Genomic DNA, 12,623 nt, shown 5'->3' with positions numbered 1-12,623 from the left:
AATTAATGGTTAAGAACTGACCTGCTGGCATGGCAGCTGGTATTTGTAAACCCTCATGGAAGTGCAGCTTTTCTGGGAGTTGGGGCCGTTTGTTATCAACTCCAGAGACATGTTGCTGCTTGATGGACAAGCTTATGGCTGGTGTGCTACTGCCCTGAGTTTTTAGTTATTGTGCTCAGAGTGCTATTTGGGCAATCCACTGTACAAATTTAGGGAATCCTGTGAGTTTCATTTTCTGCCAGCTGTAATTTTGGCTTTTTAAGTCAATAGTAGATGCTGAGGTGAAATTAAATCACAGACCTATGATATTCTTCCTTTTATCTTCTCAGGTCTTACATAAGACCAGGTTTTATCCCAAGGAATATTCAGTTTTTGGTGTTCTTTTGCTTTTCTTAGACTACTAGAAAGCCTGGGGCACCTGGCTGGCTTAGTTGGTTGAGCGGCTGACTCTTGATTTCAGCTCACGTCATGATCTGAGGGTCACCGGATCGAACCCTGCATCAGGCTCTGCACTGAGCATGGAGCCTGCTTAAGATATTCTCTCTCTCTCTCTCTCTCTCTCTCTCTCTCTCAAATTAAAAAATAATAATAATAAAATAAATTTTAAGAAAGGGTGTCCCTTTCCTTTTTTTAATTTTTTTTATTTTGATAGTCTTAGTCCCTGTGGAACTTGGGATTTCCCAAAAGCTCCTTAGCGTCAACATCAGAAAGTAATGTTAAGTCTAGAATAATTGTATCAAGAACACTAGATGTTATCTAACATTTGCTGAAGTCATTCCAGAGAGAGGGGATATATGGGAAATCTTTACCTTCCTCTCAGTTCTGCTGTGAAGCTAAATTGGCTCTTAAAAAATTATCTTTAAAAAAAGGGGGGGGGGGGGTGGGAGGTCATTCTGTGCCAGATACTGTTGCTCTAAAGAACAACAGAACAGGATGTGGCAGATGTTGTCCAAAGCATTTTAATTGTATTAATTCATCAAATACTCAAAACCCCATGAGGTAGGTACTATTATTATGCCGATTTTATAGATGAAAAAAGTGAAACCCAGAGAAGTTAAGTAAGTTGCCCAAAGGTAGGAATCTGAACCTGGGCTGTCAGGGCTCTTATGTGCCACACTCACTGTTTTGCCTCCTGAAGTTATCACAACACCTGCTAATAATCATGACCTTGGGAGGTATCCTGTCTTTCCAAAAACCAGAGTTAGACCTGCTTCCTCAGGGGCCTTACTTTTAGTTACCTTTCTTTTCTAGCATCTTCAAAATCTCGTCTGATTCCAGATTTGTACAGGCTTCCCTTATCTTGAAAAAAGAAAAATATGCACTCTCTGCTATTCTCTTGAGTCTTTTTCATTTACTCTACGTTCCCCATATCTCTTTTTCCACTTCTAACCTTTTTTCTATCTAATTTTACTCTTAACAACCAGTCCATATTTCTGAATAACTATCTAGAGCTCTGCTTTAGCTTCCTGATAGCAGAAGAAGGTCTGCAGGTCCCAAGTCCCCTGCTCTGAGGCCCCAGGCTGCTCAGGAGCCCCCTCACCCCCACCCCCACCGTGGCAGGACGGTGTGGCATAGCAGTGTCTTCCCATGTATGGGGGCGGAGGGGACTCCTGTATCTTCTCACACTCTCAGAGGTACTCTCAGCCTCATTTAGCCATGGCCACCAGGCAAGCTTAGAATACTGCTAAAAATAAAATATGAAAGACCAAAGATGAAAATGCACTTCTGGCAGCATTAGGACTCCAGGAGTTCTTTTTTTTTTTTTTTTTTTTTTTTAATGTTTATTTATTTTTGAGAGTGAGATGGTGCTAATGGGAGAGGGGCAGAGAGAGAGGGAGACACAGATCGGAAGCAGACTAAGCTGTCAGCACAGAGCCTGATGTGGGACTCGAACCCATGAACTGCAAATTATGACCTGAGCCAAAGTCAGACACTTAACCACCAGAACCACCCAGGTACCCCAGGACTCCAGGAATTCTGACTATTACAAATAGGTGTCTTCATTCTCAGGTGCTTTTTTTCTCCATCCATCCATCCATCCATCCACCCATCCATCCGTCCAGCTACAACTTTTGATGTTGTGCTTGCGCAACTTTGCTTTTGCTTCTGTTTGTGGCTTAGACTCGGGGCCATCTGGCTTCTCTAATGACAGTGTATTTTTTTCTATTCCTGACTGAGCTCCCTGTTGAGATCAGTCTGGTCTGTCTTAATGTGTATGTACACCACCTACTGGTGTATGTAAATATTCCTTATATATCTGGAGCCCATTGCTCAGCCTTCGGCGGCTCCATCAGCTGGTGTGATGAGCCTCAGAGGGTTGAATGTGGAGCCTATCCATGTGTCCACTGAGTCTTCACCCACAGACAATCCGCTGGGGCAGGCTCCTCAGTGAGCAGGTAACTGTATCCCTTGTGTGCATACTCTGTGTCTGATAAGAGGTATGTGGTGAACTTCCTAGGTGTATTTGCTTCCTAGGGATGTCACAACAAAGCGCCACAAACTGGGTGGCTCAAAACAACAGGAATTTATTGTCTCACAGTTCTAGGGGCTAGCAGTCTGAAATCAAGGTATCAGCAGGATCATGCTTCCTCTGATCCTTCCCTTGTCTCTTCTACCCACTAGTGGTTTGCCAGCAATCTTTGATGCTCCTTGGCTTATAGATACATCATTCCAATCTCTGCCTCCATTGTCACCTGGCCTTCTCGTGACCCTCTCTCATAAGGACACCAGTCATGTTGGATTAAGGGCCCACTCTACTTTGCCACTCCAGAATGACCTCATTTTAACTAATTATACCTGCAATGACCCTATTTCCAAATAGGGTTACGTTCTTAGATACTGAGGGATAGGACTTCATGTCTTTTTGGAGAGGACACACTTCAACCCATAACAATAGGCATCACTGTACTGTTTTTTTCCCTAATGTTTTATTTATTTTGAAGAGCGAGAGAGAGCATGCATTCATGCGTGCACGCATATGCAGGGGAGGGACAGAGAGAGGGAGAGAGAATCCCAAGGAGGCTCTGCTGGCACAGTGCTCAAACTCACGAACAGTGAGATCTTGACCTCAGCTGAATCAAGAATTGGACCCTCGACCAACTGAGACACCTAAGTCCCCCTGGACTACCTTCTTCTTTAAGAGATATGCCCACAGAGATAGTAGATATTAGATGGTATGCTTATAGAAGATTAGTCTTCCTCATCCAGACTTTTCACAGATAGGACTTTATCAGAACTCTTTCTGAGCCTGGTATTCAGGATCCTGGATTATTGTATCCACTTGGAAAATGCACTGAATATATGAATCAGAAAGCCACCAAGCATTGGAATGAGACAGCTAATGTGTCCACACGTACCTTGTCTATTTAACAGCTGCCAGTGATTGAATGTCTGCCTTGTTCCAGGCACTGTAGGTATATTATCTCTAATGTTTACAGTAACTTACTGAGTCATGTCACTATATCCCCATTTTATAGAGCAGGAGACTGAGGAGTAATTTGCCCAAGGTCATGCAGATGGTAAGAAGCAGAGTGGGGATTTGAGCCCAATCTGCCTGGATTCTGTGTACTCACACCCTCCCTGCATCATACTGTTCTTCGCCTCTGTGATTACAGAAAATGCTTAAATTGTGACACACTAATGCCTCTTACCAGGAAGTCAAATAAGAATGTGTGTTCCTTTATTCTTACAACAAATAGTAGACAATATACATGGGTTTCAACAGTGAATAAGATCCAGACAAGGATCCTGATCTACTGGGGGAGACAGACAAATGAACAGAGAGACAAGTGCTTTTTTATTTAAGATGGGGATAAAAAAGTGAGGGAACTGAAGTATAGAGAAGTTAGGCTAACTTGGTCAGGGTCACACAGTTGTAATAGAAGCTGTACAGGAATCAGCAAGTCTGGTCCCAGAGCCCTTTCTTTTACCAGTGTCTCTCAAGCAAAAGGGTGGGGAGAGGTGCACATGTTCAAAGGGCATAAGAGAGCAGAGCCAGTTAGAATCTCCCAGCAGAGTCCACAAGTGTCCCAAAGGGATGAGCGAGATCGGTGCCAGCCTGTGCTTCCTCCTGTCAGGTGGAGTTTTGGGATAATGTCCTGCTTGCATTTATGTGCCTGGAATTGCTAACCCCAGGCATGGAGACGGATGTGACACAGAGCTAAAGTTTTCCCAAAGACTTTCCTATTTCCTGTATGCCAAGTATAATTTTATGGACAAAGCAAATTATACCTAATACCTTTCAGGTTACTAGAACTATAAATGTCGTGTTTAGATGGAGACAAGGCACTGCAAAATTCATGTAACATCCCAATTTCTATCAATTATCTGTTCCACCCCACCACTTTACCCTCATCCTCTAGGACAAAGAGCTGATTCCCCTGTCTTTTAAGATTTCCAGAAATGTCTAGGCCAATTTTTTGGTATCATCCTTGATGTTCTTAAGGCAGATACTATTGGCACAGTAAGTAAGAATAGTCCCCAACCTGCTTTTCTGTTCCAGTAAACTCCTTCCTCTTGAGTTGCTGTTCACGCTCTTCTTTCTCCTCTACTGGATCAGCTCCTCCTCCTGGTCAGCCAGCTGACCTCGAGTCCCTGTTCAGTGACAGGCTCTCACCCTGGTGCATCAAGATGTTTTTCTAAGTTTGAACATACAGAGAGATGTATTTCAACATGTATATGTCGAAATGCTAACAGTGTTTGTTTCTGGGGGGTCAGATTAGAAGTGATTAAAATGTCAATTGGCTTTGGTTTTGTGTTTCACATATCTGTATTTCTTAATTTTTCTGTAACTAACTTGTATTATTTACATAATAAAACAATAAAAGTTAAATAAAGTTTTATAAAGAAGACAGAGAGGCGGTGCCTGGGTGGCTCAGTTGGTTAAGCGCCGACTCTTCATTTCGGCTCAGGTCAGGATCCTGGGGCCGTGAGATTGAGTCCTGCATCTGGCTCCATGCTGGCACTGTGGAGCCTGCTTGGGCTTCTCTCTCCCTCCCTCTGCCCCTCCCCAACTTGGGCTTATGTGCGTGCACGCGCGCTCTCTCTCTCTCTCTCTCTCTCAAAAATAAATAAACTTAAGAAGAAGACAGGTCTGGCCTGTTCCCATGTATGATCCTATGACAGATAACCTTTGCAAGATGGTCACTTACATGTTGGATCATTGTGAAATTCCTACTGTGTTTCTCTCCAGATCAAATTTGGATCCCTTCAACCAGTACACTGAAGACCAGATTTGGGATGCCCTAGAAAGGACACACATGAAAGAATGTGTAAGTAAAGCACAGAGGGAGCACTTTGCTGGAAATCTGGGGGCAGCGGGGGATTGCAGTGACACGTGTGTCCAGCCTGGCCTGTTGCTCTATTTCCAGGATGTCTGTGAAATCCTGTGAAGGAGCACTTTAGATAAGGCTTCCCAGGCATTTCAGAAAGGGCATAAAAGTTGATATCTCTGGACCATGGTCATATTGCCCTTTTGCTCCCTATTGATTAAAAAAGATATTAATGACAACCACTCAGATTCTGTAATGCTTTTAAGTTAATTTCTATTTTATTCATCATGACAGTATAACATGTTTTTGAAGCATCTGAATACGTATCAAGTCCACAAAAAGCATGCAGCATGCATATGGAGTCATAGACTTCTTGGGGTAACTCAGTATGTACCCTCCCAAGGCCACAGGTGATCCCCTTGACCTGGAGTAGATCTCTCATGCCCCTGAGTTGAGTAAAGCTCTGGATCCCCTGCCCTGACTCAACTAGATCAGCTGTGCCTTTATCACTTATATATTGACCTTCCTCAAATAATTTCATTTGAAGAGTAGGCTCAATAGCTTATTTTAAAGGCAAAATTTAACAGCCATGGACCTATAGCTTTGAAATTCAGAAAGAGTGATCTCTTTGCATGACCATATTTTCAGAACCAAAATTAGGGCCGCCATCGGACAGGATCTGGGGACATGAAAATACTGGAATTTCTAGGACCTTTTAATGGTATGAGGCTAACAGAATAATCTATCTGAAATATGGAATGTCCTAGAAAATGAGAGTCCTCAGGGCACCTGGGTGGCTCAGTCACTTAAGCGTCCAACTTCAGCTCAGGTCATGATCTCACGGCTTGTGAGTTTGAGCCCCGTGTCGGGCTCTGTGCTGACAGCTCAGGGCCTGGAGCCTGCTTTGGATTCTGCGTCTCCCTCTCTCTCTGCCCCTCCCCCACTAGCGCTCTGTGTCTCTCTCTCTCTTAAAAATAAATAAACATTAAAAAAAAATGAGGGTCCTCGTACATGTGATCGTAACACCTGTACCTTCTTTCTAGATGAGCCAGATTCGTGGCTAAAAATTGTTTCATCTATTTCAGAATAATTTATTTTTGCTACTGGAGTTTTGACAAAATTTAGTATAGTTTTTGTTTATTCGTTGGGGTTTTTTTTTTTTTTTTTTTTTTCAAAATTTACTTTTGGACTCTTCAAGTCCCGACCTTCCTTTCTCCTTAGATTGCTCAGCTACCTCTGAAACTTGAATCTGAAGTGATGGAGAACGGGGATAACTTCTCAGTGGGGGAACGGCAGCTCCTGTGCATCGCGAGAGCCTTGCTCCGTCACTGTAAGGTAGGTGGTTTGGTGAGCGGTGGGGAGGAAGAACAGCCTTTCTCTGTCATAAGAGAACCAAAGGCATTCCTGGCACGAAGCCCAGTGGAGCATTTTAGGAGCATGCCCAGAGAGGCTTCTAAATTAACCTTGACGCGATCTGGGTATACGAGTGTTTTTGAACCTTCAGACTTCCCTGAGCCTTTAATTTCCCAAGGTGACTTTTGTTTCTGACCAGTGAGTAGCTGTAGTACTGTTGGAAACCATAGACTTGGAGATATCCAGGCCATCAAATCCAGTCGCCTTGTTTTGTAAACCAGAAGAGGAAGATCCAGAAAGATGTTTTTCCAAGTCACAGAGCAAGCAGGAGCCAGCATTTTGTTAGATCAGTGTTACACGCATTTCCTTTTATTTGTGGAAATGAAGGCGAACACATGGGTTTGAAGTTGTCTCCGTTCTAAGCAAAATGGTTCTTTTGCATATGTGTGTACTTACTTAGGAAAAACAGATTACGGTTTAAATAATAAAATACATTTTAGTGAAACCTAGATTAAGTAGAATGCTTAGGAAGAAATTGGTTGGATCTCTCTTTCTCCTCTCTTCTCTGGCAGATTTTGATTCTAGATGAAGCCACAGCCGCCATGGACACGGAGACAGACTTACTAATCCAAGAGACTATCCGAGAAGCATTTGCTGACTGCACCATGCTGACGATTGCCCATCGCCTACATACAGTCCTAGGCTCCGATAGGATTATGGTGCTGGCCCAGGGACAGGTACTGAGCCCCTGAAGGACCGTGGCTTGACATGTGGCCTTGTCTGGGAGGAAAACTGGCCCCTGGCAGGACTGGGCTGATTGCCATCTCAGGGCGATTCTTAGCTTTCAGATAAGCATCCTTAGCAGCTCTAACCTGGCGGCTGCACGGAGGGATACAGCCCCCCCAATCAAGAGATTGAGTAGGAGCACTCTTCCTGGGTTCTCATTGTACTTTACTACCTGTTTTTTTGTTGCTTGTAAAAGTGACACTTTGACTTAGGTCAGAAAGCATGTGTTCATACTAACTCACTCACGTAGGCAGGAATTGCCCGAGACATATTGAGACCAGCCACCTTCTGTTTGCTCTCTGCAATCATGTAGTGTTGCCAAACTTCTCATCTGGCTGTTCCAAACTTTCCCACAATCTGGCCCAGCCTAGCCGCCTTCATTTCCCCCTCTCTCCTTGCAGGTGCCGGTGGCTCTAACCAGTCTTGCATACCCTAAGCTGGTTCTCCTCTGTTCTTCCCTCACTTGGTTCCATCTACCTCCAGCACCTTTTCCTCTTGTCCCCTCGCCCACATCCCTACATCTGTCTGCATACAGCCTGCCTGTCTCTCAAGAAAGACACGGCTTAAATGCCCTGATTGCCTCTGCCACCTTAAACTTTATGTGTACCTCTTCTGCCTCCTCTGATGGTAACTGGCTAATGCTCTTTCTCCCCTATTAGACTGTAAGCTCTCTAGAGTCATGGGTCATACTTCATTCATCTTTGGGTCCCTGGCAGGGCTCTGTACTGTGTTCTTTGCACATGATAGACGTTAAGTATGTCACTTAAGATGATAAGTAGATTTGTGTTGGCTGGGTACCTCCTTTGTGTGCCCCTGGGATGGCAGCAAATTGATGGTAGCAGGAACAAGCCAGTTACGATATATAACTTGTCTTGTGTTATATGAGACAAGTTACCATAATACCACTTTCTACCATAATAGCCACTACCATAATAGCCACTTTCATTGGATGTTTATTATATGTCAGGCACCGCACTAAGTGCTTTTATATACTGCCTCTCAATATATAACTAATCATCACAACCTCTGAGAAAGATACAGATATTTTAACCCTACCTTCCAGAAGAGGAGACAGGCTCAGGGAATTTAACCTGTCTCCAGTCCGCAGGAAGGGAGAGTTGGAGGCAAGGTAGGCCAGTGACTCCAAAACCATGCTTTCCACTACTGGACTGCACTATCCCTCTATTTGTAGAGAAGTACTGAGAAAAACATCTAACACTGCAGATTTAGTCTGGGCTTCACAGCTTGGTTTGAGAGAACATAGGGTTAATGATTTTTCTCCTCATATTGAAATTATGTTAACATTAATGGTTTTTTGTTACCATCTTTGTTTGCATTATCCTAAATGTTTAGTGAGATTCTGTTACACATTGGATATACAGAGCTACTACTCTGTACATAAGTATTAAATAGAATATAATGAAATAAAAGTAGATGGGACCAAGAACACCTTCTGGGAAATTCTTTCTTAAAGACACACATGCACACCACTTTGTTTCTATGAGTGGCTCAATGTTTTGGAATGGGGATTGATTGGCTCTTAATGAGGAACTCTGTCCTTCCCATCCCTTAATTTTTGTGTTCATTAAAATTCCTTGTAATTTTAGGAAAACATGGAAAAAAAAAAGCATAAAAGCAAAAATAAGTCATTTACGTCCCCAGGGATAAGCATCATTAATACATTAATTTGCACCCTGCCAGCATTTTTCATGCCTGTATGCACACAGACTCCAGCAGATAGGATGTGCTTTGCTGTAGACACACAATACCAGAATGAAAGAGGCTTGGATGGCAGGAGTTCATTATCCCATGGCAGGAGGCCTGATGGTTGGTTATTCAGCAGCCCAGCAACGTCAGCTTCCAGCCAGCTCCTACCTTCCCTCCCCCTCATGGTGCAGGATGTCTGCTCTAGCTCCTAATGTCATATCCTCACACAGGCAATCCTGTGGAAGGCTTTGTCCTTATGTCTGTATCTAGTGGGCAGGACAGCCTTTCCTAGAAGCACCGCAGAGACTGCTCCTTGGTCAAGGCTATGTCCCATGTCTTGGCCCTGTAGCAAGAAAAGCTGGCAAAGTGAATATGTGACATTTTCTGCCTCTATGGTGGAAGGCAGGCTCTGCCAGCATATCATTCATTTTTTTGCTACAATATGATTTTCAGTGGCTACACTGAAGTCTGTCATAAGAATGGATAATCGACTGGATGGATCCCTTACTTCCTTTTTTATTCCACCGACCCAGTATTTTGCGCTGTTCTTTTTCCATCATTGGGTTGGGATCAGTTTGTATAACAAGATGAGATTTGCCTGCTATGCCATTGACTTGAGCTGTAATTTATTCCCCCCCTGAGATTTATGTGAAGGAAGTCTGGATGTCTTTGTCCCTAACCTTTCCTTATACCCTAGTTAGTAAAAACAAAAAACCAAATGCAGAACCCATTTGGGCGTGGCAGGATTGATCAAAGTGTCACTGCGATTCTTTCCCAGGGGCACTTGGGGTTTGCCCCCTTCCTGGCAGTGGTCCTCTGAATGACCCCAAGTGATGTGTCTCTTTCCTTTGCAGGTGGTGGAGTTCGACACCCCATCAGTCCTTCTGTCCAATGACAGCTCCCGGTTCTATGCCATGTTTGCCGCTGTGGAGAACAAGGTCGCTGTCAAGGGCTAACTCCTCCCTGCTGCTGCCACGTCTCTTTTCCTTGGAGCATTGCCATTCCCTGCCTAGGGCGGGCCCCTCATCACGTCCTCCTGCCGAAACCTTGCCTTTCCCAATTTTATCTTTCGCACAGCAGTTCAGGATTGGCTTATGTGTTTCAATTTTAGGGAGAGTCATATTTTGATTATCGTATTTATTCCATATTCATGTAAACAAAATTTAGTTTTTGTTCTTAATTGCACTCTAAAAGGTTCAGGGAACCGTTATTATAAATGTATCAGAGGCCTATAATGAAGCTTTATACGTGTAGCTATATCTATATATAATTCTGTACATAGCCTATATTTACAGTGAAAATGTAAGCTGTTTATTTTATATTAAAATAAGCACTGTGCTGATAACAGTGCAAATTCCTTTCTATCATTTTTGTACAGTTTGCTGTACTAGAGATCTGATTTTGCTATTAGATTGTAGGAAGGGTAGCATACTGTTCTTCAGCTGGTGGTTTCACGGTGCCGGGTTCTCTGGATGTCCAAAAGGAAGATGTGTGGCAATAGCAGGCCCTCCAGCGGCCCCCTCTGCGCCTCCGCCCAGCCACTCCCAGGTGGGGTAGAGGGGGCGGCTGGAGGCCATGCAGAGCGCCGTGAATTCTCAGGGCTCCTGCTTTCTGTCCTGTTGTCATTCACTGTTTCTGTCAGGAGAGCAGTGGGGTAAAGCCTCAGACCCCTTTTCACTCCCTCCGTTGGGAATGAGAATCACAGAAGAGCATTCCTCGGACAGGGGGCGTTTTTTTTCCTGCCTTCCTCTTTTTGCTGTTGTTTCTTAACCAGAATCAAGTCTATTCCGAGTGTCCCACTGCCTCAGGTTCCTAACGCTGGCCACTGCACAGAGCTCTCCAGCTCCTACACCCGCTGGCTCCAAACCCGGGAGCCAGCTGCTGCTTTCTTCAGTGGTACTTTTTCATTTGCCTGGTCCCACGCCTCCACGGTTCAGTGACAGGGTTCAGGAGTTTGTGGGTCTGTTCTCTCTCCCTGCAGTTGTCACACAGTCTCTGTCTCTCTCCAAAGTCTGCGACTTTAAGCAGCTCTTGCTAATCAGTGTCTCACACTGGTGTAGAAGTTTTTTGTACTGTAAAGAGACCTACCTCAGGTTGCTGATTGCTGTGTGGTTCCGTGTGTTCCCGCAAACCCCCTTTGTGCTGTGGGACCAGTAGCTCAGGTGGGCGTGGTCGCTGCTGTCATCAACTGAATGGTCAGAGTTGCATGTCGTGACCAACTAGACATTCTGTCGCCTTAGCATGTTTGCTGAACACCTCGTGGAAGCAAAAATCTGAAAAAGTGAATAAAATTATTTTGGATTTTGTAAAACTCTTGGTGTAGAAAATAGTTTTCTGGGAAGGGAGCAAGATGTCTTTGTAATGGCTTTGGTGTACAAGAGCCTTGGATCTGAATATCCAACGAGGGAGTCACGTGCCAGAAAGACCCGTAACGGAGTGGGCTGGTTGGCAAGGGGGGCGGGGCCTGGCATGCCTGGAATCCTCTGTGGTGGGCTTTAGTCCCTACAGCCTGTGTTCTTGGGCATGGTCACCAGACAAAGTTCCTGTGGGGCTAATAAGAGGTGCAGAAGGGCAGGGTGAATGGCTGTGGGGAGGTGGGAAATTGTGGTGAAGTAGATTTCAAATGAACAGTTAGTCGAGAATTCTCAGCAATTCAAACAATATGCAATCGCCCTTTCAGCCAGTTCATTCAGATTAACTCATTGAGAATTAAGTACCATTCAAAAGGTACTCATTGTAAAGTTTCTCGATATATTGTGTTGAATGCAGCCAAGAAAGCTTTTAAACTCTTTGTATTGGCTCTGCTGACCACCAGCGGAAATCGTATCTTAAGCCTAGCCATTTGTGTAAACTACTGGCTTAAAAATTCAGCTCCTTGGGGCTCCTGGGTGGCTCAGTCAGTTAAGCATCCAACTTCGGCTCAGGTCATGATCCCACATGACCTGTGAGATCGAGCCTGCATCGGGCTGTGTGGTGACAGTGCAGGACCTGCTTGGGGTTCTCTCTCCCTCTCTCTCTCTCTCTCAAAATAAATAAACTTTAAAATTAAAAAAAATTCAGCTCCTTGTCACGTAGCAAGTGCTCGGTAGGCGCGTGTGGCCTGGACGGTGCAGGTATGGAACATTCCCATCATTGCAGAATGTTCCGTTGGATAGCACTAAGGTAAACAGCCACGTTTTTTGATTCCCTGAGTTTACCTTCCAAGAAGGTGACAGAGTCAGCAAGAAGAGCCCCTACACGGTCACCCTGTTGAAGCCCCCTGCTGCATGCAACCCTTCCTCCAGTGTCCCTCCTTTTGGTGCTGTTCTCTTATTTCTCTTGGTCTTTTCTCACCTCCCTCTCCCTGCTTTGCCCCTTAAATGGAGACGTTTCCTGCCTTTTCTCGCCTGCGTGGATCTTTCACTCTTACAGGCACAGTGACATACCTTCAGCTGCGGGCTTGGCCTGTCTTAGCGCCGAGCATCGCCACTGGCGTCCTCCAGGTGCCTCAAATAGCCTCTCGAAAGT

General features: G+C 44.6%; 1 protein-coding gene across 5 annotated transcripts in view; it reads left to right on the top strand.

Moving 5' to 3' along the window:
- Positions 1-11,427, top strand: part of ABCC5 (ATP binding cassette subfamily C member 5) — an 81,143-nt gene extending 69,716 nt beyond the window's left edge. For all 5 annotated transcript variants that reach the window (XM_047873946.1, XM_047873948.1, XM_047873949.1 and 2 more), the window contains 4 exons: positions 5,192-5,270; positions 6,492-6,605; positions 7,196-7,360; positions 9,971-11,427. In XM_047873946.1, the coding sequence (XP_047729902.1) occupies positions 5,192-5,270; positions 6,492-6,605; positions 7,196-7,360; positions 9,971-10,072 (460 nt within the window). In that variant the 3' untranslated portion in view covers positions 10,073-11,427. The remainder of the gene's footprint in view (positions 1-5,191; positions 5,271-6,491; positions 6,606-7,195; positions 7,361-9,970) is intronic.
- Positions 11,428-12,623: the final 1,196 nt, after the last annotated feature.

Source organism: Prionailurus viverrinus, chromosome C2 (genome assembly GCF_022837055.1).
Source record: "Prionailurus viverrinus isolate Anna chromosome C2, UM_Priviv_1.0, whole genome shotgun sequence".
Lineage (NCBI taxonomy): Eukaryota > Metazoa > Chordata > Mammalia > Carnivora > Felidae > Prionailurus > Prionailurus viverrinus.
The sequence above is the reverse complement of the archived record's forward strand: the minus strand, read 5'-3'. Positions and strand labels throughout refer to the sequence as shown.